This window comes from Glossina fuscipes, unplaced genomic scaffold (genome assembly GCF_014805625.2).
Source record: "Glossina fuscipes isolate IAEA_lab_2018 unplaced genomic scaffold, Yale_Gfus_2 42, whole genome shotgun sequence".
Lineage (NCBI taxonomy): Eukaryota > Metazoa > Arthropoda > Insecta > Diptera > Glossinidae > Glossina > Glossina fuscipes.
This window is the reverse complement of record NW_023998426.1, coordinates 3,286,761-3,312,222: the sequence shown is the minus strand read 5'-3', so window position 1 is coordinate 3,312,222 and position 25,462 is coordinate 3,286,761. Positions and strand designations below refer to the sequence as shown.

The window sequence follows — 25,462 nt, the reverse complement described above, 5'->3', positions numbered from 1 at the left end:
ATGTAGTTTTGCAAGTTGAGCAATATAATCCTGTACATGTGCATGCATAAACATTTATTTAACACCCATCGAAAATATGTTTACGAACTTATGTAAATATAAGTGACCTTTCTGACATATGCCCAGGAATATAGAAATTTCGATTTAATTCAATTTTATAGATTTTATCGTAATAATATTTTGTAATATAAACAATAAAAGGAATATAAATGAATCATTGTAATAAAATCATTAAAAACAAATACAATTCATTTGTTCTACATATTTTTTGCAGCCTCTTTAAAACCAAAAACCAACCTTCAATAGTTAATCTTTTCAATAATTTTACTTATATTTAAAAATTGAAAACAGAGTTTATTTGCCATATATTGAACGCTACACTGTAGTTGCTCTCTCTCTCTCTCTCTCTCTCTCTCTCTCTCTATCTCTCTTTTTCTCTCTCTCCTTTTAATTTGCATTAAAATCGTTTCACTATAAAATAAAATTTTGGAGAACAAATTCATTAAATCGAAAATTTAATTAAACGAATTACTTTGAACATATCTGGTATACAGGAAAATAAGAATGAAAACGAAGTACATTGCCTTTAAAAATATGCAATAAAATTTATAGTATGACGTAACATGTAAAAGTATACTACAAAATCATTGCAATATACCGATTACAAGGATTTTCTCCGACTGATGAAATGTTTGTAACGCACTTAAACCAGACTCACCGGAAATCTCGTCAAAGATTCAAATGGAGCGGAGGGTCTTTCAGGTCTAACGATAATGATTTCAAGGTTTTCTCTGGAAGAGTGGCTCAATATTAAAATCCGCCTTCTTATTTTTGTTAGGAAATCAGCTAGTCCACGGATATTTGTACTCATTGATGGGCTCTAAACCATTTTTAGGTCAAGTTGTTCTCATTTTTAAATTTTACATTGCTACCTCAATTCAAGTCGTGTAGATTAGAAAGTGTCTTCTTTGTAAACAAATTATTTTTGCGTCTCTATTTTAAACTACCACACTATTTATTATAAATATTGGGGCTTTGTGGCACAAAGCAAAGTCGCCTTGAAGCTTTTTTAAAGGAATTCAATGAAAATTATATAACTAAGCGCTATTTTTATGCCTTACACAGCTTAATAGACTTGAGATGCATCCATCTCTTATCAAACCAGTGGAATCAAAACCATTTTATGAATCAGTTTAAGCTTGTCTGTCCGTCTGTCTGCCTTACTTCCTTGTATTTAGCCTGCAGGTGGCAACTTTTGAAACACTTGCATTGATATTTGATACACTGAAGTATAGAGAGTGCTCAAGAATGAACGCTATTGTTTGGATCCGACTACTTTTTTGATCGCGAAGTCCCATACAAAGACGTATTTATAACTGTAGGAGATGTACAGTGTTAAATGGTACGCCATGGCTCGCGGTGCATGGCAGGCTAAGGAAAGAAACTTAATCAAATTTGGCTTAAAAAGTGGAATTTCGGCTTATAATAGATGGGAAAAAGCTTTTGGTTACAATGCAGTGCCCAGAACTAGTTTGAACATTCCGACCGTTTTCCGATTATTGCCGATGATTATCAAGAAACTAAAGGTTTTGATGATCAAAAATCATCGGCTCACCATTAGAAAGTCTGTACACATCACACAAATTCATCTCACAACAATACTCGTTCTCATACTACTTTGATTCTTCGAGACTTATGAACCAGAAATTCAATTCACAATTCAGAACTCCATTTAGCTCCGTCTGATTTTTAGCTACTCTCCTTGGAAATTTAAAAAAATACCCTGGTACACTTTGCAGATGATCGAGTGCTGATGATGTTGGCGTGAAACTTAAAACAGATATCAGTACAAAATGCTGGCAAGGAAAGGGAAAAAAATTTAGGTTTTTAGAAAAGCTTGCCCGACTTGCGTGAAAAAGTCTCTTTTACGTGATTTTTTTCTTTTTATTTTCAGAATTTCATTGAAAGATTGCTTTCAGTCAGTCGGTAAACAATTCAAACCGATTCATTGCCGTTGGTAGCCGTTAATATAAAGCGTTTTAGCAGTCTTTGAAAGCAAATAGCAGACAACACTACTCCGGTCCCACCAAGTGCGGTGCAAAAAAGATTTTCTTTTGCATCGTTCGCGAATGCTCTTTATTTGGTTCACAGCTCGACATTTTCGTTATTAGAAAAAGTCTCGTTGTTTGGCTTTGCGAAATGCATTCGTATTACTAGAAAAACAAGTTATATATATATAAAAACCACAACTTCCAACATATATTTCCTATATGTGACAAACTCCGATTTCATATTTGCATGCTTGGCATTTTTACATTTATTGCTTATAACATTAATAACTTAATGCAATTATTTTCCATTCGTATCGAATTGAACAAGAATTTTACGGGAAACAATATCCACAGATAGACGGAAATTCATAGCTACCGTTATACACCGTTTCGCTAACCTACTTATGCCTTTGTCTGCGCATATATTGATAAAAATATTCCATAGCAACGTTAGTCAACTAACTTATTATTGTTGTTGTTGTTGTTGGGTTTCTGTTGTTACTGTTTATATCTTTATTTCTATCTATATGCGTATGTTTCCATTCAATTGCTGTTGCTAGTAACGTACAATGATGGCAATAGAATTCATTTTCATCCTCCCCCCAAATCCCTCGTATCTCATAATTCCGCCGGTTTTTTTCTACGGAATCGATATCGAAATCGAATTTCCGGTAAACGGAGGTCACAGCAAAACGCATATATCCGATTATCATTTTGATTATTAATCCCGCAACAGAATCATCTACCTACATGTGCACCCATAAGTGTTAGTTTGTTTTTATTTTCTATTCATTTTTTTCTCTTGTTTTAACAATGTGAAGCTGGTTTAATTCAATACACTTTATAAAGGGATCCAATAGAATTTGCCTGATCTGAATGTGTGATAATTTTAACTTTTATCGACACCTTTCGTTCACTATTGTATATATGTACACATGCAAACGCAAACACACGCACACATACACATACATAAACAGGGCTTATAGACACGTAAACAAATTTTTGTTTCCTTTTTTTTTTTTTTGTTTTGTTGTAAGTTATTATAACATTCTTCTGTATCTTGTCATCTTTGGCTTTTCAGTTTTCTCCATTGTCCTGTCATGTAGGTATATGTACTCGATAAGCTACTTCATCTTCATTTCAGTTTGTCAGCGTTCCGAGTCTGAATAGCCGAAGTAATGATCATTACATTATAGCTTGTGTGGGTGTGCGTGGGTGTGTGTGCGTATGGGCTTATGGCAGTTCATATGCAAACAATTTTTATTGCACGAAACCGAGATTGGTATTGACAATTATTAAAATCATTTATGTTGGTTTACTATTTTATAGAACTCTTTTTATGACCACACGCCATCAGCAGATACACACGCATACATACATGCATTTCAAGTATGATATATTTATTGAAGAATTTCAACGTCCATCACATGTATAACAATCCAACAATGACATTAAATTAGTTCGAAGTCAAGCGGAAAATTTTAATTCTTCACAATGAATGCTGAAGAAAAAGAAAAATTATGTTCATCAAATAATTCCGCAAAATAAAGGAAAATCCTTAGGATTGCAAATTTTTGAGTCGTCGATAAGAAATCAAATTGTAACTTGCGCAAGTAATACCTAAAACACCGGCAGTCTGTCTTTACATTCCTTTCTGGCGACATTTGTTTTGTAGTCTGAGTTGGAGTAGATCGAGTCTGGCAGCCGGTTGCTTTACCGTTTTCCTGCCCTAATGGCAATCGAAACAAAAGTTCTCCGCGAATCATCAAAGATTTATGGCTTAAGTAAGCCTATCGCTAAGTGATCAACTGCTTCTATCTAATTCAATTTACGCTTTTGACGAAGAGTTGATGTAAGTGTTCCCCTACTCTCATTGTTATTAAGCATCGCTGTAAGCGGTGTAAGAAAAGGTGGGTCTATCTTTCACCTCCTTCTGAATATTATATACATCTGCAGAAACCTAGTATATCTTATATCGCAAACGATGTATGCTATGAAGTACAGCGAATGAATATTTCTTGTATCCTCTTGTAATTTTGGATGTTATTTATTAGAGCATTATAGTCAGCTACAGCCCAGACCTAACCGAAGCCAAGTACATTGCTTTAGTCTTCGTTATCAAGATTTTTTTGATAGCTATTGAGATTTCCTTCTGCTTTTATTAGCGCCCAGGTGTTCTATGATTTTTATTTTCAAAACATGTAAAAGGTACAGTTGTCCACGGCCCATCATGAAAAATCACCATTTGCCACAGATCGATGGATAAGCGGATACACGGATAGGCGAATAGACGGATGCACGGGTACACACACAGATAGACGCATAGACGGATAGGCGGGTATACGGATAGACGAATAGAAGGATGCATAGATAGTCGAATAGACGGATACGCTGGTAGGCGGGTATACGGATAGACGAATAGAAGGATGCACAGATAGTCGAATAGACGGATACGCGGATAAGCGGATAGGTAGATAATCGGATAGAAGGATACAAGAATATAAGGATAAGAATATATGGATAAGGAGATACACAGATACGCAGAAGTGAATCTGAATCACACAGGTGTACGCTTTCGAGTGTCACCTACATCCGCACAAACTTAATATACCCTTGCACTGCAAGTGCTGTAGGGCCGAAAAATGCTCTGACAAGACATAAGCAAGAATACTGGCGTAACACAGACACCTTGAATGAAAACTGAAACTTTACTTCTTCGCATACTATTCGAAAATCAATTGATTTTTTAACTAAAAACAAAATTTTATTATTTATTAACGATTAAATGATAAATGGAATTTATTAGCTTACTTTTAGGCTGTCTCAAGAAACAAAAAATTGCTTTTTCATTAAAGGAAATAATGCGCAATAATCTTCTTATTATAACACTCTAGAAGAATCCATAATGCCATGACGTAAGTATATAAAATACAATTGATTTATGAAAGAACAAAAGATATTTAAAAGATAGTAACAAGCCTCCTATATATGCATGTGAACGAGGTCAGGTGTTTTGCTTTCTTATGTATATTCTATGTAAATGTTTTGATAAAAATGCAAAATTTTCGTTTTATTTATTAAGGCAATTATGGCAAAAACTAAAATCAATTAAGTCAACGTGCAAATGTGTTCACCGAAGCTCGTGTAATACGCAATAAGTAGAATAAAAATTGAAGAAAGAAAAATTTCTTTTCGAAATAAAAATGCATAAGTAAAAGTACAAACAACCACAATAAAAAAAAACAGTGATCAACGCACATATATTCTACTATAAAATTATAAAAGTTGAGAAATCACGATAATAGTAAAATAAGGCGTGTGATGTTATTTGCACTTTGCATTGAAACCATTAAAGTGTTAAATTTTTTATTTTAGTTTTTTCATCTCATGTATTTGTTTTTTATAATGAAATTAAATTAAATTTAAGCAACTAAGAAGATTATAGTCAGCTATGATCGAATCTTTTATAACCACTACTCTTTTCTTACATGAAGAGACATAAAAAAAAAAAAAATAAATAAATAATAATAATAATAATAAATAAAATTCGGGAAATTTTTCAACTTTTTAGCTTACTTTATAGCTTTAGATATGGATATTTTCACCATTACACCTTTTCCATAGAATATGAACTATGAAGAAGTCAAGTCTTTGGTTTCGGAGGTTTTCTCAGTTTAAATTGCTTTATAAGCATCTGCTTCAACGGATTTGGTTGCATGCAAGAATATTTGATATTTCTGCCAAGTGTCAAACCATAACATGTTTAATTGTTTTTCTATTAAAATGATAGGAAGGGAAGAAAACCCATCTCTTTCTTTATAGAATACTGTTTGCCGTAGCTCCCATTATACATAACTGGCGACGATGGCTGTGGTGGTGTTGTCAACTTTTAAAATTTTTCAAAAACAACTTTTTTCTCCTACATAAGCACTTACAAGTCGTCCCGAATATTAATATTTACATCCGAAAGAAAACTTCTTTTTTAAGGTTGTTACCTCTTAAGTTCCTATAAGTTATCGAGCATAAGTCGATGAGCATAAGACATTAGAGAAGAACTTGTTGTCTATGCTAATAACCTTACAAAGATCATCAGTCAGACTCTCACACTATTTAGTTAGTTATGTAGAGTGTGAAAAGAAGTTTGTTCGTTTCTTACTGGAGGCATAAAAACATTTACCATACGTTGCGTGTTTGCAGTGCTTGCCTTCTTAACATTAGGTGAAGGTCAACTTGACAATTTTTGGAAATTTTGGTAACTGAAAAAGAAAAAAAGGTGTTATCTAATCTTTCACTTATGCGGCAATAATTACAAGAAGACAACATTTCGTTTATATTACAATACGTAAAGGAAAACCGGTTTGGCCCAAATCTTATCAGACTTATTTGCTCGTCTGCATTATTGTCAAAATGTAACACGCAACGACCTATAAAATATTGTGATGCTTTGTCGAACATCTCAGTACAATAGTTCACCAGCAATTGTCGTAATGTATAACTTGCTTAGCTTACTCGCAACTCTGGTGAGCGTTTGCGGCGTTTCCAGATCGTCTAACGTACTATCTGTCTTAAATGGCCGTATTTTTGGCGGTGATAATATTAACATCAGTTCACGTCCTTACCAAGTTACTTTACTGCTTCATAATAAACATCATTGTGGTGGCGTTATATACAACGAAAACACTATCATAACGGCGGCTCATTGCCTTATCGATGTACCGCCGTCTGAATTCAAAGTGCGTGCTGGATCTTCTTGCTGGAACAAGGGCGGTAGCTTAATACAGGTTGCAAGTTTTAAGTTACACGAAAATTTTAATGCAAAGAGCTTGGCTAACGATATAGCACTTATCCGATTAGCTAATGACTTGACATTTAACTCTAAAATCAAGCCTACGCCATTAGCTAATACAGTTCCTGTTGATGGTGCCGCAGCCATTGTCTCGGGCTGGGGTATCACTGATAAAACAGCTAATATTAGAGATACGTTTCCATTAAAGTCAGTCGACGTTAACATTATTGGTCGCGATGCATGCGCCTCCGCTACATATCGCTACGGTTCGTCTATTGAGTTGTCGATGATTTGCGCCCAGGATGCCGGAAAAGATGCTTGCATAGGGGATTCCGGTGGTCCGTTGGTCTCAAACGGCCAACTGGTGGGCATTGTATCTTGGGGTAAGAGTTGCGCTAAAGAAAAATATCCAGGTGTCTATGCAGATGTTGCGTACTTTCACGATTGGATAGAAAATACCGCCAAAAATATGAAATAAAAATAATAAATAAATTAGTAAAATAAATTTAAAAAAGGAGCTTTGTTTAAACGAGTAGACAACCCATGTCGAACACTTTAGTTGCAGGTATTTTTGCAAACGTAGAACACTAACTTTTATTATTGTTCTATGACGATCCCTGGAACAGTTTTAAAGTTTTACAAGGGTAATAAAGTAATTTGCTTACTCTTTCTCTCAAAGTGTAAAAAATTATAATAATCGTATAAATTAGTACTCTTGAATCGTTTTTCTTAAGTGGAACAATATTAGCTAATGGAATTTTTCTCCATTGAATTTTATTTTCCTACATAAACTGTATTCACATAATGCAAGAATAAGGAGGCAATTGCTTAGTTAGATTGACATGAAATTTCATTCTTATCAAGAATTTTTATGATCTACTACGACAAAGCCGACATTTCTTCCAGCCATAGATATAAAAATAATTTTATTATTCTATCCTATGCAAAGATATATTATTTCACCCATCACCGCAAGATGAGGAGTATATTCATGTTGTCAAAACGTTCGTAACGCCCAGAAGGAAGCTTCAGAGACCGCACAAAGTATATACATTTTGGATTAGCATTAAATTCTATATTGATTTAAGTGTGTCCGTCTGTCCTTTGTAAACATTCTCATGGCAGCAAAAACGGGAGTTCTTGTACGCAGGTTGGCATTAAAAATGGGCCAAATTGGTCGAAAAACACGCCCATAGCATCACTGCTTTTCAAAAGGAATGAAATATTGGTTTTTCGCTCATTACTCATACACTACACTAAATAAATGTGCAAAAATTTGAATGCATATGCTATGGGTGATGCCGTGGCATTCGTGCACAAGTATGGAAAAAGCTGACCACGCCTCTTATAGTGTATCAAAATTTATTGCATTTTCAATACCTCTAAAACGTCCAGCAACAAGCTTCAAGAACCCCACAAAATATACAAATGCTTGGGCAGTTTCAAATTTGGAATACATCTAAACACGTCCGCCTGCCTGTTTACGCAACTTTGCAGTATTTTGTGATAAACATTCTCCCGTTAGCGAAGGTGAAGATTTTTGCCTACAAATGTGCAAACGAATTTGGAATTAATCTAAACTTTTCAAAGGACACGCCTACAATGCCCACATTTCTTTTATTTTGAAAATAGAAGAAATTAGCTACGCCCATTCCATATTGTAGAACATGAAAATTTTATTGTTTTACTTCTTTCGTCTTTTTTTAGGATAACAGTGATGGGTATAAACGATTCGGTCCCGACCTAATTTAACTTTCTTACTTGTTACAACTCTTCGCAGACTGGTGGGAATGTTTTGTTAAAATGTTTGCAACGCCTAGAAGGTAAATTCAGAGATCCCATCTTCATCAGCATTAACTTTTGAATCGATGTAAGCATGTCTATCCCTCCAATTGCTCGTCTGTCTGACTGCCTCGTCCCTGTCCAGCTGTGCAATGCTTGCGTTGAATGTTCTGTTGGCCACAAAAATTAAGCTGTTAGCTTCAAATTCTTACACACAAATTGAACTCCGATCGACCGAAAGGGACCGAATCGAGAAGAAGGCAAACCTACAATGCAACAAAAATTTGGAGCATATCAACTATCTCGTTTTTTGCTCCTTACTAACAATACCCGTGATAACAATATTCATCTGTATATTCTACGAATAAAAAACAAAAACCATGCCATGCCCACCCAACGTTAGAGAATATAGAAATTTATTGTCTTTTTTTTTTTTATTTGTCTTTTAGGCTTAGGGTGATGGGTACGTAAACGTCACAGTTGCATATAGTCTTCTTACTTTTGCTTCTGTTATATGCGTTTAATTTATAAGTTAAAATCTGGCAGCAATCTATGCATGCAAATGACGTTTACTTTTATGCAAGCAATACGAAGGATACGAAGTGAAATTTCAAACAAGAAAAACTTAACTTTTCGTTTAAATTTTATTTTCATGTATTTGCCATAGAGTTTTAAATATTATTTACCGATGATGATATTACTGTACTGAGTGAATTTGTTTGTGTGTTTGTTTTGGGGAAGATGTGAGGACTCGTTTTTTTTTTCTTTTTCTCTATATCAAAGTAAATTGCTGAATATGTGTGCAGTTCACCTCTGTTATCCCAACATTTGTGTGAAGATTTGTGCAAGCAAGAGAAGGAAATCCGAATGGATAAAATTATTATTTTTAGTTTTTTCTTTTTATTTTTTGTTCCTCTCTTGAAGCGCATTCACCTTAGATAGATGAGAGAATGTTATCATCGGTTCAGCATATCGGTCACACTGCAATGTACGCGAACGTCGTGCGGATTATTAAGATATAGATAAAACGTATCTAAAACTCTAAAAATGTTTATGAGAAGACTTAAAATAGACGAAAAAAATGTGCGAAGAAGACTTTTGGAGGGGAGAAGATACATCCCTTAAAGCCAGATACAGGAAAATCGCTTCATTCTGTCATCTTATAAAATGCGTTAACATCATGGAAACATCTCAGTACACTGTTATAATTCACAAATAATCATCGCAATGTATAACTTGCTTAGCTTACTCGCAGCTCTGGTGAGCGTTTGCGGCGCTTCCAGACCGTGTAACGAACAATTTGATTTAAATGGATGTATTAGTAGCGGTAATATAACTAACGGCCGTTCATTTCCTTACCGAGTTTCTATACTGCATGTTACTAACCGTTTTCGTGGTACTGGCGTGATATACAACAGAAACATTATCATAACGTCGGCTCATGTCGTTTCTGGTGTAACACCGTCTGAATTGAAAGTGCGTGCTGGATCTTCTTCGTGGAACAAGGGCGGTATCTTAATGCAGGTTTCAAGGTATCAGTTACACGCAAAATTTAATCCAAAGAATCGGGCTTACGATATAGCAATTATCCAATTAGCTAATAACTTCATATATAATACTCAAATCAAGCCTATTCCACTTTGTGTTAATGCCGCTGGCTGTTACGCTTCCGCAGCCAGTGCCCTTGGCTGGTGTCCTACTGATAAAACTGCTAATAATAAAGATCCGTTTTCGTTAATATCAGCCAGCTCTGCCCTTATGAGTCCGAATGAATGTCATTCCCCATTGGGCGTCAGTTCCCTTAATGATGTGCCTGAAATTTGTGCTGAAATTCCCACAAACGATGCTTGCATAGTGGATTACGGTGCTCCGTTGGTGTCAGATGACTTATTGCTAGGCCTTGGAGTTAAAATTGCGGGTTGCGTTAGTGGAAAATGTTTAGCTCTCTTTACAAATGTTTATCATTTTCAGGATTGGATACACGCTACCGTCAAAGTAATGAATTAAAAATAAAAGGAACTTTGTTTCTATACCGTCGTGCCTTAGTTCCGGCTTTCTTAAAATTTAAACGAGTAGACAACCCATGTCGAACACTTTAGTTGCAGGTATTTTTGCAAGCGTAGAACACTAAATTTCATTATTGTTCTATGAGGATCCCTGAAACGGTTTTAAAGTGTTACAAGGGCAATGAAGTAATTTGCTTACTCCTTTTTTGTAAGCGTAAACAATTATAATAATCCTATAAATTAATATTTTTAAATCATTTTTCTTAAGTTTTATTATTATTATTATTATTATTGTTATTATTATTATTATTTTTAATTTCGCCATAGAAATAAAGTCTAAGACTAAACTCTTAAACTCTTGGCTTTTATTAAAAACTCTACCTCAGTTAAGATTCGAACCCACGACCATTGAGTTGCTAGTCGAGATTTCTCGCCTTCGGCTACTCAGGCGAACTTTCTTAAGTAGAACAATATTGGCTTTCGAAATCTTTCTCCATTGAATTTTATTTCCCTACTTGAACTGCATTCACATGATGAAAGAATAAGGAAACAATCGTTTATTTCGATTGAAATAACATTTCATTCTTATCAAAACGTTTTATGAGCTACAACGCTAAAGCCGACATATCTCTCCAGCCACATCTGAAGCTATATTATTTCATCTCTTCGTTTATTGTGGGAATGATTTGTCAAAATGTTTGCAATACCCAGAAGGTAACTTGAGAAATCCCCTATATATATATATTCGTCGTCAGCATTAACTTTTGAATCGATTAAAGCATGTCCATCCCTCCAGTTATCCCAGAGTTTTGTGATATTATTTTACCGATGATATTACTGGACTGAATGAACTTGTTTGTGCCGCTGTTTTGTGAAAGATGTAAGGATTCGTCCTTCTTTTTTTATACCCATCACTGTTAGATGGGGATAAACTCATTTTGCTTTTTGTCAATAATTACGTAACACTTAAAAGGAAGCTTCAGAGACTCTATAAAGTACATATATTCTTGATCAGCGTGAAATTCTGAGTTGAATTAATCATGTCTGTCCGTCTGTATACCTGTATGGCGTGTCGTTGGCAGTCTCCGGCTCGCAAAAATTAAGATATCGACTTCAAATTTGGTAAAAACGTGGGAAGTTTTTACACGGAGGTTAGTATTGGAAATGGGCCAAATTGGTCAAAACAAAAGCGCGAAGTAGAGCTTAAATTAAATGGAACTCAATTTTTTTTAACAAAAATTTTTAGTTTTTTGCTCGTTATTCGGAAATTATTAAACTTAGAAGACTGAAATTTTGCACATTTGCTTTGCGAAGCGCTATAGTCTTTACGTCCAAGCCATTTTCCATTGGCCAAAGTATGTCAATGCATGAAATTTCATCAGAATATTATGATACTTGTCGTACATAAGTTGAAGATATAAACACATGGACAAACATCAAATGAGCAGATGCCCCTAACGTGGATTCCTGCCGCTAATCTCCAAGAGACTGAATACACCTGTAATGGACAAAGACACACTCAGCGCGCCGGAGGTGACAAGTCCCCAAAAATCGAATGAAGACATTTATATGGGCACGTGTTTCCCTCTCTGCTAAAGACTTTGGGCCAAGCGCTCGGTTGGACGGAAAAACCAATTCCGAACAAGTAAATAAACTCTTCTCGTGATTTGGACCATTAGCAGCCACTGCGAACGTCACGCAAAGGGCCGTTCTTTCCGCCGGCCCAAAAGCTGGAGAATTGCTTTTGCAGTTTCTAGCACCAAAAGTAAAAGGAAAAAAATAAAAGAAGGCCGAGGCAATTAAAGTCTCTGGTTCGACTTAATAAGTCCTATCAGACTTAAAAACTCGCAGTGAGATGGAAAATCCGCAGATGACAGTGCGGAAAATAGAATCAGTCTATACTACTCGCATGGATGTAATGTTCGCACTGTATCTCCATCCATTCCATTTAACATGTGCAACGGTAAGCCAAAGCTCACTACGAATTCGAACATCAGCAATGTGAAGAAACCTGAAGATGAATATCCACCACGCCACCAAACCAGAAAGAGAAGAAGTCTCTAGCAAGACTAAAAGAGCTCCATGCGGCTCCCTGCGCCCCCAGTCGGTCCGTCACACTCAGATCGAGGAAAGCAAACAAAGACTTGACGGCCTCGTCGCGCAACAGCAATCGCTATTATTATCTCAGAAATAGACAGGGTGAGACTAGCATTGAAGTCTTCGTTCGTCTGCCATATTGCCACTGATTCTTGATAACTCGAAACTCTGACAGCCAGAATTAAATGATTTTCTAATACAATTTGTATAATTTCGCCCTTAGTTGAGGAGTAATCACTCACACCACTAATCTATCCTTCTGCCATAGTGGGCGTGTAGCACGTAAAGCCAGCAGGTTTGCTAATACTTTTTTTCAACTCATTTGAAAGTAAACATAAAATATTTCAAAATAAAAAATAAAAAAATTGCTTTTAAATCACTTACTAATAAAACGCCTCATATTTCATTAAGTCTCCAGCAAAATGAAATATTTTAACTAAAAAAAAAAAAAAAATATATGTATTTTTTTGTAACATAAAACCACGACACAAGTGGCTAAACAAGCGTACACACACATGCACATGTACATATAGATGGTTTGTGTTAGGCTTTGTTTTTAAATGAAATTAATTACCTTGACCCCCCTCGATCGATATGTATATGCATTTTACAATAAATTAAGTGCATTTTGAAGCAAGGAAGGCAAAGTTTTTATTACAAAATATAAATTTTTTATATTAAATAGTTTGTGAAACTTTTCGCTACATTTCGTGAAATGTTTAAAGTGCATAGAGTATATAGAGAAATAGCCTAACGTGTAGGTGTTCTGTAGGTAAATAAATATCTCTGTTCATGACTTGTTTTTAAAGCATTTCATTGCTACGGTATCTATGTGCATGTTTGTCGTGTGCAAACAAAATGTTTGGGAAAAGATAAGAAATAGAAAAAGAAAAAGAAAAAAAAAAGAAATTTTGGTTATATTCGTAGCGTGAAACTCTGCTGAACAATGATAAGATAACAAATTTTAATAAGTATTTTGCGGATAATCCCATCAGGTTAATAACCTTATAAGCTGCCGGATATTTTCATTCAGGCAAAACTCACTGACCTACACTTATTTCTTTCGATGGAATGAAATCTTTTTACCGAATTCATTGTAATAACTTTGAAAATGTAGTTAGAATAGACAACGATAGTCACAATTGGTTTTTGATACTTGGGAGTAATAAAATTGCAGTTGAATAAATCCTAATAAACCGACGATGACTAGGAAGATTGTCCACTCTTCCTCTCTTATTGCCATTTTAAATCCAAAAAATTGAAGTTTTTGTTTATCTCAAAGATACATTAATTTAAAATTTGATTTAATGGCAAGGAAGGCAAAGTGGCTGCCGTTTAAGTAAAACGCGCCCTACCCCTATACAGATTCATTTAGGACGTACGTGGAAATCTTTATTGTGCGTATATTATGATATAAGCAATGGCCTAAAAAACCTAGAGAGTAGATGTGTTCTTGCTTTAGGTTGCAGGGCTTGGCCCATTTCACCTCTAAGCAAGAGCTGCCTATCTTTCCACCAAATTTGAAACCGATGCATTTAATTGGAGGAGATAGACATGCGGACAGAGGGACAAACATGTAGATGAATAAAGGGACAGACGGACGGACAACCGAACGGGCGGATAGTTAACCGGGCAAACGGACATGCATTAAAAATATAATTACGCTATGGAGTCTCTGAAGCTTTCATCTCGAGATTGCAAACGTTTTGATAAAATGATAACATAAACAGCTCTCATCCCTCGGCAGTGAAATATAGAAAAAACACTCATCATTAATATATGCTTAACTTAATTTCTTAAAAGCTCTTTAATAGTAACCGGAGCCAGGGCCTTATAAAAATGGTTCAAGACATGTTAGAGGTTTGATAGAAAAAAAAAAGTTAAAAAATAATAGTAAAAATAAAAAAAAGTAGCAAAAATTTGTTGCCAATATTCGAACGATCAAAAAATTCGATGCAAATTTATTCGTTTGAAACTAACTGACGCGCTTTTAATTAACAAAAAAATTATGCCCTTTTTTAGATATTTTGTTGCATATTCATGAAGCGAGGTATCCTTTAAAAAAGTGAAATAAAAATTCTTTCAATTATTTTTTAACCTCATTGATTCGTTCGGTTAATCCGTAGTAGTTTTTTTTTTCTTTCATTTACATATTTATTTGCATTTATTTGCGTTTGTTTACAATCTATCGATTGAGCAGCAAAAAGCAATCATAGTTAACATGCGTTAACTCGTCCGTATCGCAATTATTATACGCTACGCCACTTGTGGCATGATAGGTAGGATAAATGCATGTGGATGTATGCAGCAGCCAAAAGGACTTGAGATAGACTCGCCTTTTATCAGGCCGATCGATTCAGAATTGCTTTTCGAATCTGAATTCAGGCCCCTCTGTTCGTCTGTCCGTCTATCCCTTCCGTACTCTGGCGTTTAACCAATAGGCTCCTATTTCGGATATATGTTGATGAAATTGCGTACACCGATGTATTTTGATCCAAAGGCGAAGGCTATTGAAAATTATTCGGATCGGATCATTTTTTCGAAATTGTCCCATACAATGACTTATTTTGAAAAATCATTATGTAGGATATTTATCTGTAGTAAGATTTCTTTTCAAATTACAAAAGAAAAAAAAAACGAATTATTAAACGTGAAAGCGTGGTTTGTGGAAAAGGCGAAAATAGGCGGTAGCTATGATAAAGACAACCTTAATTTCCATATATAAAATGTTGCCCTTTAATGTTGAAAGCAAAATTAATAACTTGATCAATAACGGGTGTAAAGCGTAAAGTGATATGTAAATGAAATCTCGGTTTTTTCTTATTTTTTTTAATATGACGAGCCGTTTAAGAGATGTCTGCCATACATGTAACATGATGATGATCCTGAAGCAATAAAGGAGAGAAAGAGATATGGAGTGGCCGCAATCTAAAAGCCAGGAGATATTTCTGACCTGCAACCTGGGCATTAAAAGTTAAAAATGTAATACTGTTTCAGATCGAATCGTCAATGAGGATCGAAAGCAACTACTCTCCGACTCTCCATATGTATGTAGGCTGCATTTCATAAGGGGCTCAATGGGATGTAATTTATTACTATTATTTTTTCAAAGTCTAATGATATCATTAGGAGGACTACAATTGACTTGTTTGAACGGCGACGGGAATCTGATGAGTAGTTACACGACGCTGCTCAAGGGTATGATACTGTGCCAGCCAAACTTGGACTTGTAAGCACTGAAATGGAATTTTCTAACACACCGTCGTATTCTATCGACATTGTTCCTTGCTATTATGCTTTTATCGACCGAGCAGTCACTATAACTACGACCAGAAGCGAACCGTAATTTAAGTATAGTCCACCGTAATTGGAAATTGAACCGGGTATGCCAACTTAATAGCCGCGCTTCCTAATTACTTGACTAAGCGGTGAGCGTGACTATACTTGAGACGAAAATTTTTCCCAGCTTTTATTTTCTTCTTTCGGAAAGGTCCCTTCAAACAAAGTAATCTTTAAAAGGAGAGGAGAAATCACACTTTTTGAATATTTTATTCAGCTAATAGAAGCACATATTAAACATCGTCCTACTACAGTATCCCTCAGGGCTTATAAAATTGGAGGGACCACTGCAATACCATCTATAAGGGTTAAATGATGATAAAGTCTTTTAATTCCACTCTCTCTGATCCTTTTTCTCCCTTTAACAAGAACAAGAAAATATACTTTATCCCATGTCCTTATTAATGAATTCATTAGGAAACATAAAAATTTCAAATAATTTACTTGTCAAACAACTCATATACGTGAGGTCTAATGAAAAACGGAATGCCAGCAATTAGAATATCTTTGTTGTAATATATTTCATACTATATTATGTCATCATTACGTACCTTCGAAAGAAACTGGGAAAGAGAAAGCAGCTTATAAAGATTGTTACAAATCTAAGCGTTTGTGTGTGTTTGCAGTGAAAATTTAACCGCTTTTATCCTTGCACTGTTCTAGTTGTTGAGTTAAGGAATTCTTGTCACTTTTCATGGGATATCTTGCTTTTTACCGCAAACTCATTTCCTTCTTTATATTAAAACGGGCAGGAAAGCTATATTTGGCTTAGGCCGAATCTCGCATACCCACCATCATTAAAACCTTTACCACCTCACGCTTTTATTTAGGACCACAAAAAACTGAATAGGATAAAAGTTATTTTTCGTCTTTTAGTTCACTAAAAGGAAAAGAGGTTAAGAAAAGTTGAACGAACGGTGGTGTTCACCATAATTCATTTCGAATTAATACACTTAGCTTGTCGCATTCTACTCTTCAAGTGTTTGATACTCACATCGATGGTGTTGTGACGAAAAAACTAATCACCCTCGTTGTGATGCCATACATATTAAACTGGGGGCTGGTGTGTACTCTCAGCAATTTGGAGCGTTTTTCAATATCAATCTGCTTGCAGAAGCTTCCAATGTTTCTTCGAAATTTTAGATCAGTATATTCATTTTTGCGACCAGGGAAGGATCAACAATACACACCACACATGCACATACAATCACACAGACGGACAGGCATTGCTTGATCGATTCAGAGTTTCACGCTGATCATAAATACATAAACTTTATAGGGTCTCTGAAGTCGTCTTTTGAATGTTGCAAACATTATGAAAAATGAGTATACCCACATCTTTTCGAAGTAGGGCCTTGTATGGAAAGTGACGGAAAAAGTTGCCCTTCGCACGAGACATCTCTACGTACCAAGTATCATCAAAGTATCTCAAAAAGTGCGAGTTGTAAGCTGAAGATTAGAAAGCAAGGGGGAAGGAAAGACAGACTTAAATCGATTCAAGCGAAAGTGATTCAGAGCTAATCAGAATAATGAAAAATGGATCTATCTCAACTCTTTCTGGATGTTGTACACATCCGCACAATTTTAATGTACCTTTGTACAATAATTGCTGTGGGGTATAAAAAGTAAAGTTCGGTGCTCTATTACATTAAGTGGGCGTGGCTAATTTTTTCCATTTTTTTAAAAGTATACATAGAAATGTTTATAGCGTTTCCGTTGTAATTAGTGAATAGTTAATAAAAAACCGCGAAAACACAAATGTTAGCAGTTTATGATAGGTGGGCCACATTCGGCGATTTCCCCCTTTTTAAAATTTCGATACGGATATTCTGATCGTGGGACCTTTGCTTCCTAAAGACTTTACACAGACAGACATACAGGCAGACAAACAGACAGATGGAAAGACGGACCCAAATTTGCTACTGCTCAAGGAACATATTTACACTCTAGCGTCTCTGAAGCCTCCTCCTGGATATTGCAAATGACGAAGTGAGTGTATCGTCCCCCTCCGTGGATGAATACAAAACCACACACACAAAAACAAAATTTGGATGATATCACCAATATTATTATTGTTATCCTTTATACATCATGTGATGCAAATAGAATAAATAAAATTACATATATAATTTAAATTATATATAAATTAATATATTTATTTAAATAAAATCACAAAAAGTATAATATAATGTAATAAATAATGAAAGAAAAAACAAGTAAATAAATATATTATTACGTGATAAATAATTAAATAAACAAATACATTAATGAATAAATAAATGAGTAAACAAATCGAAATTCCTAAATATAAAAGTAAATGAATAGATAAAAGAAACAAATAAATAAATTGTAGCCAGCTGTGAATTCGAATCTGCTATACCTCGCCAGTTTTATCTCAACAGTCAAAAAAAAATCAAACCATTGCACAAAACATGAAATTTGGATAACACATTGCAGGGAATGGGAATAATTTCTTCCATTTTTTTGTACAGGTAAAGCAGGATCGCACTCGCTCGGGCGAACTTATTTCGTTTTACTTGGTGTATTTGATGAGTATAGAGCAAAAAACCCAATTTTTCTTTCCTTGGGAAAACAAAAGTATTTTTCCTTTATATGGTATTGCAGGCGTTTACTTTGACCGATTCGGTCCGTTTTAAGTTTAACTCTTCCTACAAGTATTTCGAATCTTTTTGGAAAATTTTAAACCCGATATCCCGTTTTTGCGACTAAAATTCGAGTTTATCGCAGATATTTCACAGAGGGACAGACGCATATCCTTGCGATGAATTTATTACTAATTCGGAAACCCGTCCAAAACCCTATTCAACCCATTTGTAAAAATGGAAAATATCGCCTAAAAATTTCTAAAAGATTTTAAAAATGGCCCAGATACGTGAAAGAACATGGATATAACTGCCACAGGTTTTTTGCTTGTCACTCATAGAGTACAACACTTGCGCCCTATAAATTTCTTTTTTTATTCTTAAAATAGAAAAAATCAGCCGCGCCCCTTCAATTTTATAGAATATGAAAATTTAGCCCTTTTCGTTTTTTAGTTTTTTTTAGGGCAACGGTAGAGAGCGGAGTTGTTTCTCCTTGTAGAGGTCATGGGTATGGTACGCTTTATAAGTTCGCTGCAGCTTTTTTCTGACTCTTGCAGACGTTTTGGACAAATAAATAGGCGCTTTAACCTTTGGCGATGAAATCATTGGGAAAAGTATATCACATCACAATCTCTATCCTAAAATGTGCCGAGTTAGTGATAGTCTGAAAATTATGCAGCATGGATGGGGCAGCGGAAATGAAAAATATACTTTCCAAACGTTATTGGCAAATGCATTGTAGGCTTTATCAAAGCAAGAGGAGCCGCCAATACAAAACGATCCTGACAGATATTTGTACAGACAGATTATTGTTGTCTATTGCGTAGATCACTTTGTTTTTTAATTTTTTGTTTTCTCTTTTCTGTAGAAGAACGAACGGGCGAAAATTCAGTCTTATATCCCGATGCTTGCGATTATAAGCGATGCGAATGAACCGCAAAAATATACAAAAGTCAGTCAACTTGGAATCTTACACTGTTTGAAAATGTGAAGGTATTTTTGCCTTAGTGACGGTTCGTAGTCTAAATAGCTTATCTAACATTTCAAGTTCGTGTGTATACGATTTCCAGTCCGTGTGTATAGTGAATGCATAAAAACCTCTATTAAGCCATTAAAACTATTCATCTAGAGCTTAGCATTGTCAGTATGATATGCAACATTCTTTTATATGAAAAGTTGAAGTATTGCCTTCCAATTTCTGGGTGTATTGTGCTCAACGTACAAACTTTAGACTAAGCTTTAATTATATGAGACTCTTTCATTTCAACGAATGGCCACACAGAGGCTAGGGTTATGTCTTTCCTCTGCTAGTACTTTTTCACACTTTATATCGATCGGCATCAATTTAGGTTTGTTTATCATTAGAGGGATATAGATAGAAATCAACTCAGGTACATTATATCGACTTAGATCATGTTAGCACGCAAACGTGGAGCTTTCTCCCACTAACATAGGTCTTCACTCTATGTTACGTGCTTTACACGTGGTATTAGGACCAAATAGCCGTAATGGGCAGGCGACTAATTGCGCCGCTATATGCAAATTCCGATTTCATATTTACATACCCAATGCTCGTAAAAAACATTTGGACGCTTGACGTTGTTCGTGATAATTTGCACGTCGCTCACTTCTGAGTGGCATTTCATTCATTTTCTCGGCAATCAGATGCCGTCTAAGTCAATGTTTGCACTGCTTTATTAGATGGCATAACCAATCCAAAAACGAGATAAATCATACATAACAACTAACCATTATTTGTGTTTGCTTCACCCTACATCACTCGTAGCAACGAGGTGCATTAAACTGGTGCGTGTGTACGCAACATCACGAAGTGCTTGAAATCCACCTTTCATCGATTCCTGAATCGATCTGAGCTTGTCGGACTGTCTTGTTTTGCTTGTGCTTAACTTTCAGACCACAATTTTTCGAGATATTTTGATGCCATCAGGTATTTTGGCTCAAGGACGAACGCTATTACAAATGGTTGGTGTCGGACCGCGTTTTTCGACAATTTCCCAGATATTGCCTTATTTTGAGAACTGGTTTAGCGAACAAAGGCAGATGTAATAGCGGATCGCGTCCCACTATAATGTTGATGTAAATATTAAAGATTGTATGAAATTGTCGGTTCTTCCTTCTTATTTACTTTATCATTTATTATTTTTAAATTTTGAACATGAATTTAATATTCACAGCACGTGCTTACATACATTTGCCGCTGAAAAGTGCCTTCATTTTATAGGCATTAGAATGGTGTTTTTTTCTTTTTTTTTCATTTTTAACATAAAATAGACAAGATAATCGAAAAATTCCTCATATCAGCAGCTCACTTGAAAAAAAAAATCAAGAATAAAATGAAAATTTGTCGCGCAGCGACTCTTGAATGCCCAACATTTCATGGAGATAGAAAAACCACAAAATTTCTTTAGCAAATGTATCAACACAACGATGATTATGAAGACTACATGCCATGTCGACAATTGTATACTGACACCGCATACTTATATATCACTCTCTTCCTCTTTCCGCCCTCCTAGTAGATATAAACTTTGCAACTTTACATGTATTCTCCTTTGTATGTATGTATATCGCAATAAAACAGTAAAATTTTTGTCTTGAAATTGAAATAACAAAAACACCAACACACTGTCTAACGACACCAATAACATGAACAGAAAATGGGGGGAAAAGATGAAATGTAGATATGTACGAGCATAACACCTATAAAAGCAACCGCAAAAACTAGTTTCGAAATCTGTTATGGAAATGTTTTGAAATGTCATTTAAGTAACATACAAACTAAGCTGAACACACACACACACCCAAATTTTCCTTTTTTAGGCTTTGTATGGCAAATATTTTTTTTTTTGCATATTTATGGGAGTTAATCAAAAAGACAGAGAGAATGCAGTACAATGTTATGTGACAGGTTTTTATTAATTGGCTTTATCAGTCACTCTAAGTGATTCGTATCCAGAGAAGTTTATTAGGTACATATAGCAAATGAGAAGAGCTATGGAAAGAAAAAAATATGTTTTTGAAGGTGGAATAAATCTTTTGATATTCATGAACTGTAAGTTCATAACATTCTTTATCAAGTAATGCTTCTCAGCTGAAAAATGTAAAATAGCCACTAGAATGGTGTATGGAATATGACATTGACAATTGATCGAAATGGCTCACTATATAACATTTACCAAGGAAAATAAATATCACTAGATTCATCGTTTATTTAGTAGTTCACAACAAAGATGCTTTAAACTAGGCGATGTCCGATCTTCAGAGCATTTAAATGTTCTTGAATTCTCGTTCGCCGCTCGAGAGAATGCCATTTTCCGTAAAGTAAAATCAATGTAACATAGCCAGTCCATCCTCATTCGGCTTACAACGAAAAAATACTTTTAAGAAATTAGCAAACAGACCTCGGACTTTCAGTATTTCTTTGTATTTTATAACACTGCGATCAAAAGACAGAAGAGCCCATGTAACTAGCATGTCCGTCGCCACACTATTTAATAAGCGACATTTCTCCTTCATTATAAAAGATCAACAACTGCCATCTGTCTTACAACCCATGCCAATAAAATCAGTATTTACTGCAATACTGCATTCATCATCTTTCGATGAGGTCTTCAATCGAAATAAAATTTTGTTTAGAATTGCAAGAATACCCAGAAGTAATACAAAGCTAAATCAGGCGAATAGGCCGGTGAGGTAACAAGCGATGTGTGACTTAATGTGAGTGCCTTGTTTAGTGATACGATATCTTTAAGACGTTGTTCATCAAAATACATTGTCGACATAATGGATCGTGAGCCGATGGTACCAGCTGGTAGAACAATCAACTTACGCTTGAAACACCAGATCTACTTAAAGTCAATGGCCAGAAGCTCGCACTGGGAAGTGTTCCAGGTCGGCCTACATCTCATTATTTAGCCATGTAAAAACATGAGTTTAATTTTTAATCAAAAAGTCTTGAAGAACACATAAAAAAGCAAAAATAGTGGGTAACTATTCCATTGACAATTCGTCTTGCCCGGCTTTAATTCTCATTGTAACAGATCACATTTTAGTTACAATAATTGTGTGATTTTAGTTGTGATTTATGGATCTTCACAAAGCTTGATAAACAAAAGATAACAGAAGGAATAACACTCTTCTCTAAACGTATATAAGTTAAATATAATTTGATAAGCTTAGCCGATATATATATATATATATATATATATATATATATTCAGTTTACTTTCACTTAAAAATTTGCAGAATCGCTTGCATGCATTTTGTTGAGGCAAAGGTTTTCCAATTAAAGCTATTTGTGGTGCAGCAAACAAACCAATAACCATACAACTCTCATCTAAGCAAAAATAATATTTCATCCTCAATACCGCAAATTGCAGTTGGCTGAGCATATAAAGTTGTAAATTTAAAGCATATACGACAACTCCAGTTTTTATTTTATTTAGAAACAAATTGAAATACATTGATGTTATAACTGACTCTTCTACGACGGTTTCGAATACGTTATCCTATCTCAATGAAATGAATACATAAATGGTTGCTACTTAAATATATTAAACCCGTTCCATAATATATATATATCTATATATATATATAAATAAACAAGTAAATACATATGTGTTGATCAAATGAGAAGCGTTTGTTTTCAATTCGAAATAAAAACAAGCGAAAAAAAATTATATTCGGCTGTAACCGAATCTTTTATATCCGTTGATGTTATCATAAAAACTGAAAAAACTTACTTTGCATACTGCATATAATAATGGATGGGCGTGGCCAAGTTTGTCAATTTTTTTAGAACACAAATGGATATTTACAACGTCCATCTACTATAGTTACGAGAAAAAAAACGGTGGTAAGGAATTTTCATTTCATTCTAGGCGTGGCTTTTGATCATTTAAGTCATTTTCAAATTCTTCAGTATCTTCAGCATTTGTGAGAACGAGAGTTTGTTTACCACATCCTACCTCACACACATAGTTGGGCGGACGGACAAACGCTTAAAGGTATCAATACGAACATTCTTTGATTGCAGTTAAATGAATATCTCTGGATTTTTGTAAAAATTCAATTCTAGCAGAACACATAAATCTGCCCCTTATTTCACGAATAGTAGTGTATAATGTTGATTTTAGGATCTCGGAGAATTTTGCTGTATGTTGGAATAAACCGTTGCCTTGCATACATAACCTCAAATTAAAAAAGGTCCAATGAAGTTATATCGCCTGATCGTTGTGCATTCTTAACATTTGTCCCGAATTTTTCAATTTCATTACGAATACTAAGCTCTGCAGGTCGATTGGGTTAATCATAAATTTGCTTGTTGACGCACGAAATTTAGACCGAACGTAACATTCATTATGCAACAGTGTACTTTTTCGCGTTGATTTTGCAGACAATAAGGGAACATAAGCAATAAGTGTCAATTTTTAGCGGGAATACATAGACGCAAAAGTACGCGGTATGAAATTTGAAAAAAAAAATCATTAAATTGATCACCGGAGATATATCACACATAAAAAAGCAATGAACCAAAATAAAACGAAAATTATTCTCCTGAGTTTTTCACAGTATTTGCACCTATGGGTGACGTACGATAAATGACTTGTTGCACCTATGGGTGACATACGCTAAGTGACTTGTTTGCAAAAAAAAAAAAAAAACAAGTAAGAAAATTATATATGGGCTCAGCGAATCTTTTATACCTATGAGCTTTATCATAGTAAATGCTGAAGAAAACCAAAGAATGAAATTTTCATACGCTATAGCGTAGGGCGGGCGTGACTGCTTATTGCCGTTTTTGTAGAATACATATAGAAATTTTTATCATCTGTCTATCACAGTTTATGAGTCAAAGGGCGAGAACTTTAAAAAGCGGAGGTGTTCTTAGTTTATGTTGCAATGACCTTGAGCGATTTAACCTATTTTTAGTGCCAACCTGCGCACAAGAACTTCAAATGTTTTTGGTACATTTGAGGTTAATACCTTTATTTCTCCGCCCAGGAGAATGGTTAACACGTAGACGGATAGATAGACCATTATTCGGGTATGCATCTGTTCCTGTAGCGCTGTGTAGATTCAACAGAATCCGTTCGAAAGCAATTCCTGCTATTTGCCCTCAGGAATTTGTGTTGGGACTCGCTTCTATCTTTGCCTGCTTATGAAAATAGATTGCTTTTGTTAGCCTTACCGTCACTGGAGAGACGTAGATTTATCCTTGGTATTTCCCTCTTAATTATGCTAATAAATGGTGCTATCGATTCGCCAACGTTACTTAGTGAGATAAGCTGCAATTTGCCAAAGCTTTTCTCTACGAGCTTCATTTACACAAAGTTTAATCAATGTAAATGTAATTACGAGCTTTTCAATTCTTTAAGAACCCTTTGTAGAAATTTACAATCTAATCTCAATAATGGAATCTTTAAATTTTATCAAGTCAACTTTCGCAAATGCCTCTCGCTTTGCCTACGTCGTATCTTCTAACCTTGACACCTTCGTACAAATCGAAAATTTAACTCCATTTATTTCACTGTTATCGGTTACCAAGCTTTTGCATGTTTGCAATAACTTAGGTATTCATCCCCACCCCGGATTTGCGCGGGCTAAAGAAGAATGAGGGGTACATTCATTTTGTCGAAGCGTTTGAAGGTCGCTTCAGAGGCTCCACAAGGCATGTGCATTTTTCATCATCAAATCCTGAAACGATTTTAAAATGTCCGTCTGTACGCCTGTGTAATATGTATTGCAAACTTTCTCCTGACCACAAAAATTAAGCTG

At 35.1% G+C, this 25,462-nt stretch overlaps 2 protein-coding genes across 2 annotated transcripts; both read left to right on the top strand.

Annotated features, from left to right (window-relative positions):
- The first annotated feature begins 1,308 nt into the window (after positions 1-1,308).
- On the top strand, positions 1,309-7,315 carry LOC119637029 (trypsin alpha-3-like). Its single transcript, XM_038032802.1, has 3 exons — positions 1,309-1,320; positions 2,506-2,610; positions 6,512-7,315. The coding sequence occupies exons 1-3, from the start codon at positions 1,309-1,311 to the stop codon at positions 7,313-7,315; spliced, it is 921 nt and encodes a 306-aa protein (XP_037888730.1).
- A 2,495-nt stretch (positions 7,316-9,810) lies between these two features.
- Positions 9,811-10,626, top strand: LOC119637028 (trypsin alpha-like). Its single transcript, XM_038032801.1, has one exon. The coding sequence runs from the start codon at positions 9,847-9,849 to the stop codon at positions 10,624-10,626; it is 780 nt and encodes a 259-aa protein (XP_037888729.1). The 5' UTR covers positions 9,811-9,846.
- Positions 10,627-25,462: the final 14,836 nt, after the last annotated feature.

Excerpts from the sequence above, each read along its gene's own strand:
- LOC119637029 (XM_038032802.1), top strand. Across the intron at positions 2,611-6,511 it reads CCATTCAATTGCTGTTGCTA|TACAATAGTTCACCAGCAAT; the intron begins GTAACGTACAAT and ends CGAACATCTCAG.
- LOC119637028 (XM_038032801.1), top strand. The coding sequence starts at position 9,847 with ATGTATAACTTGCTTAGCTTACTCGCAGCTCTGGTGAGCGTTTGCGGC.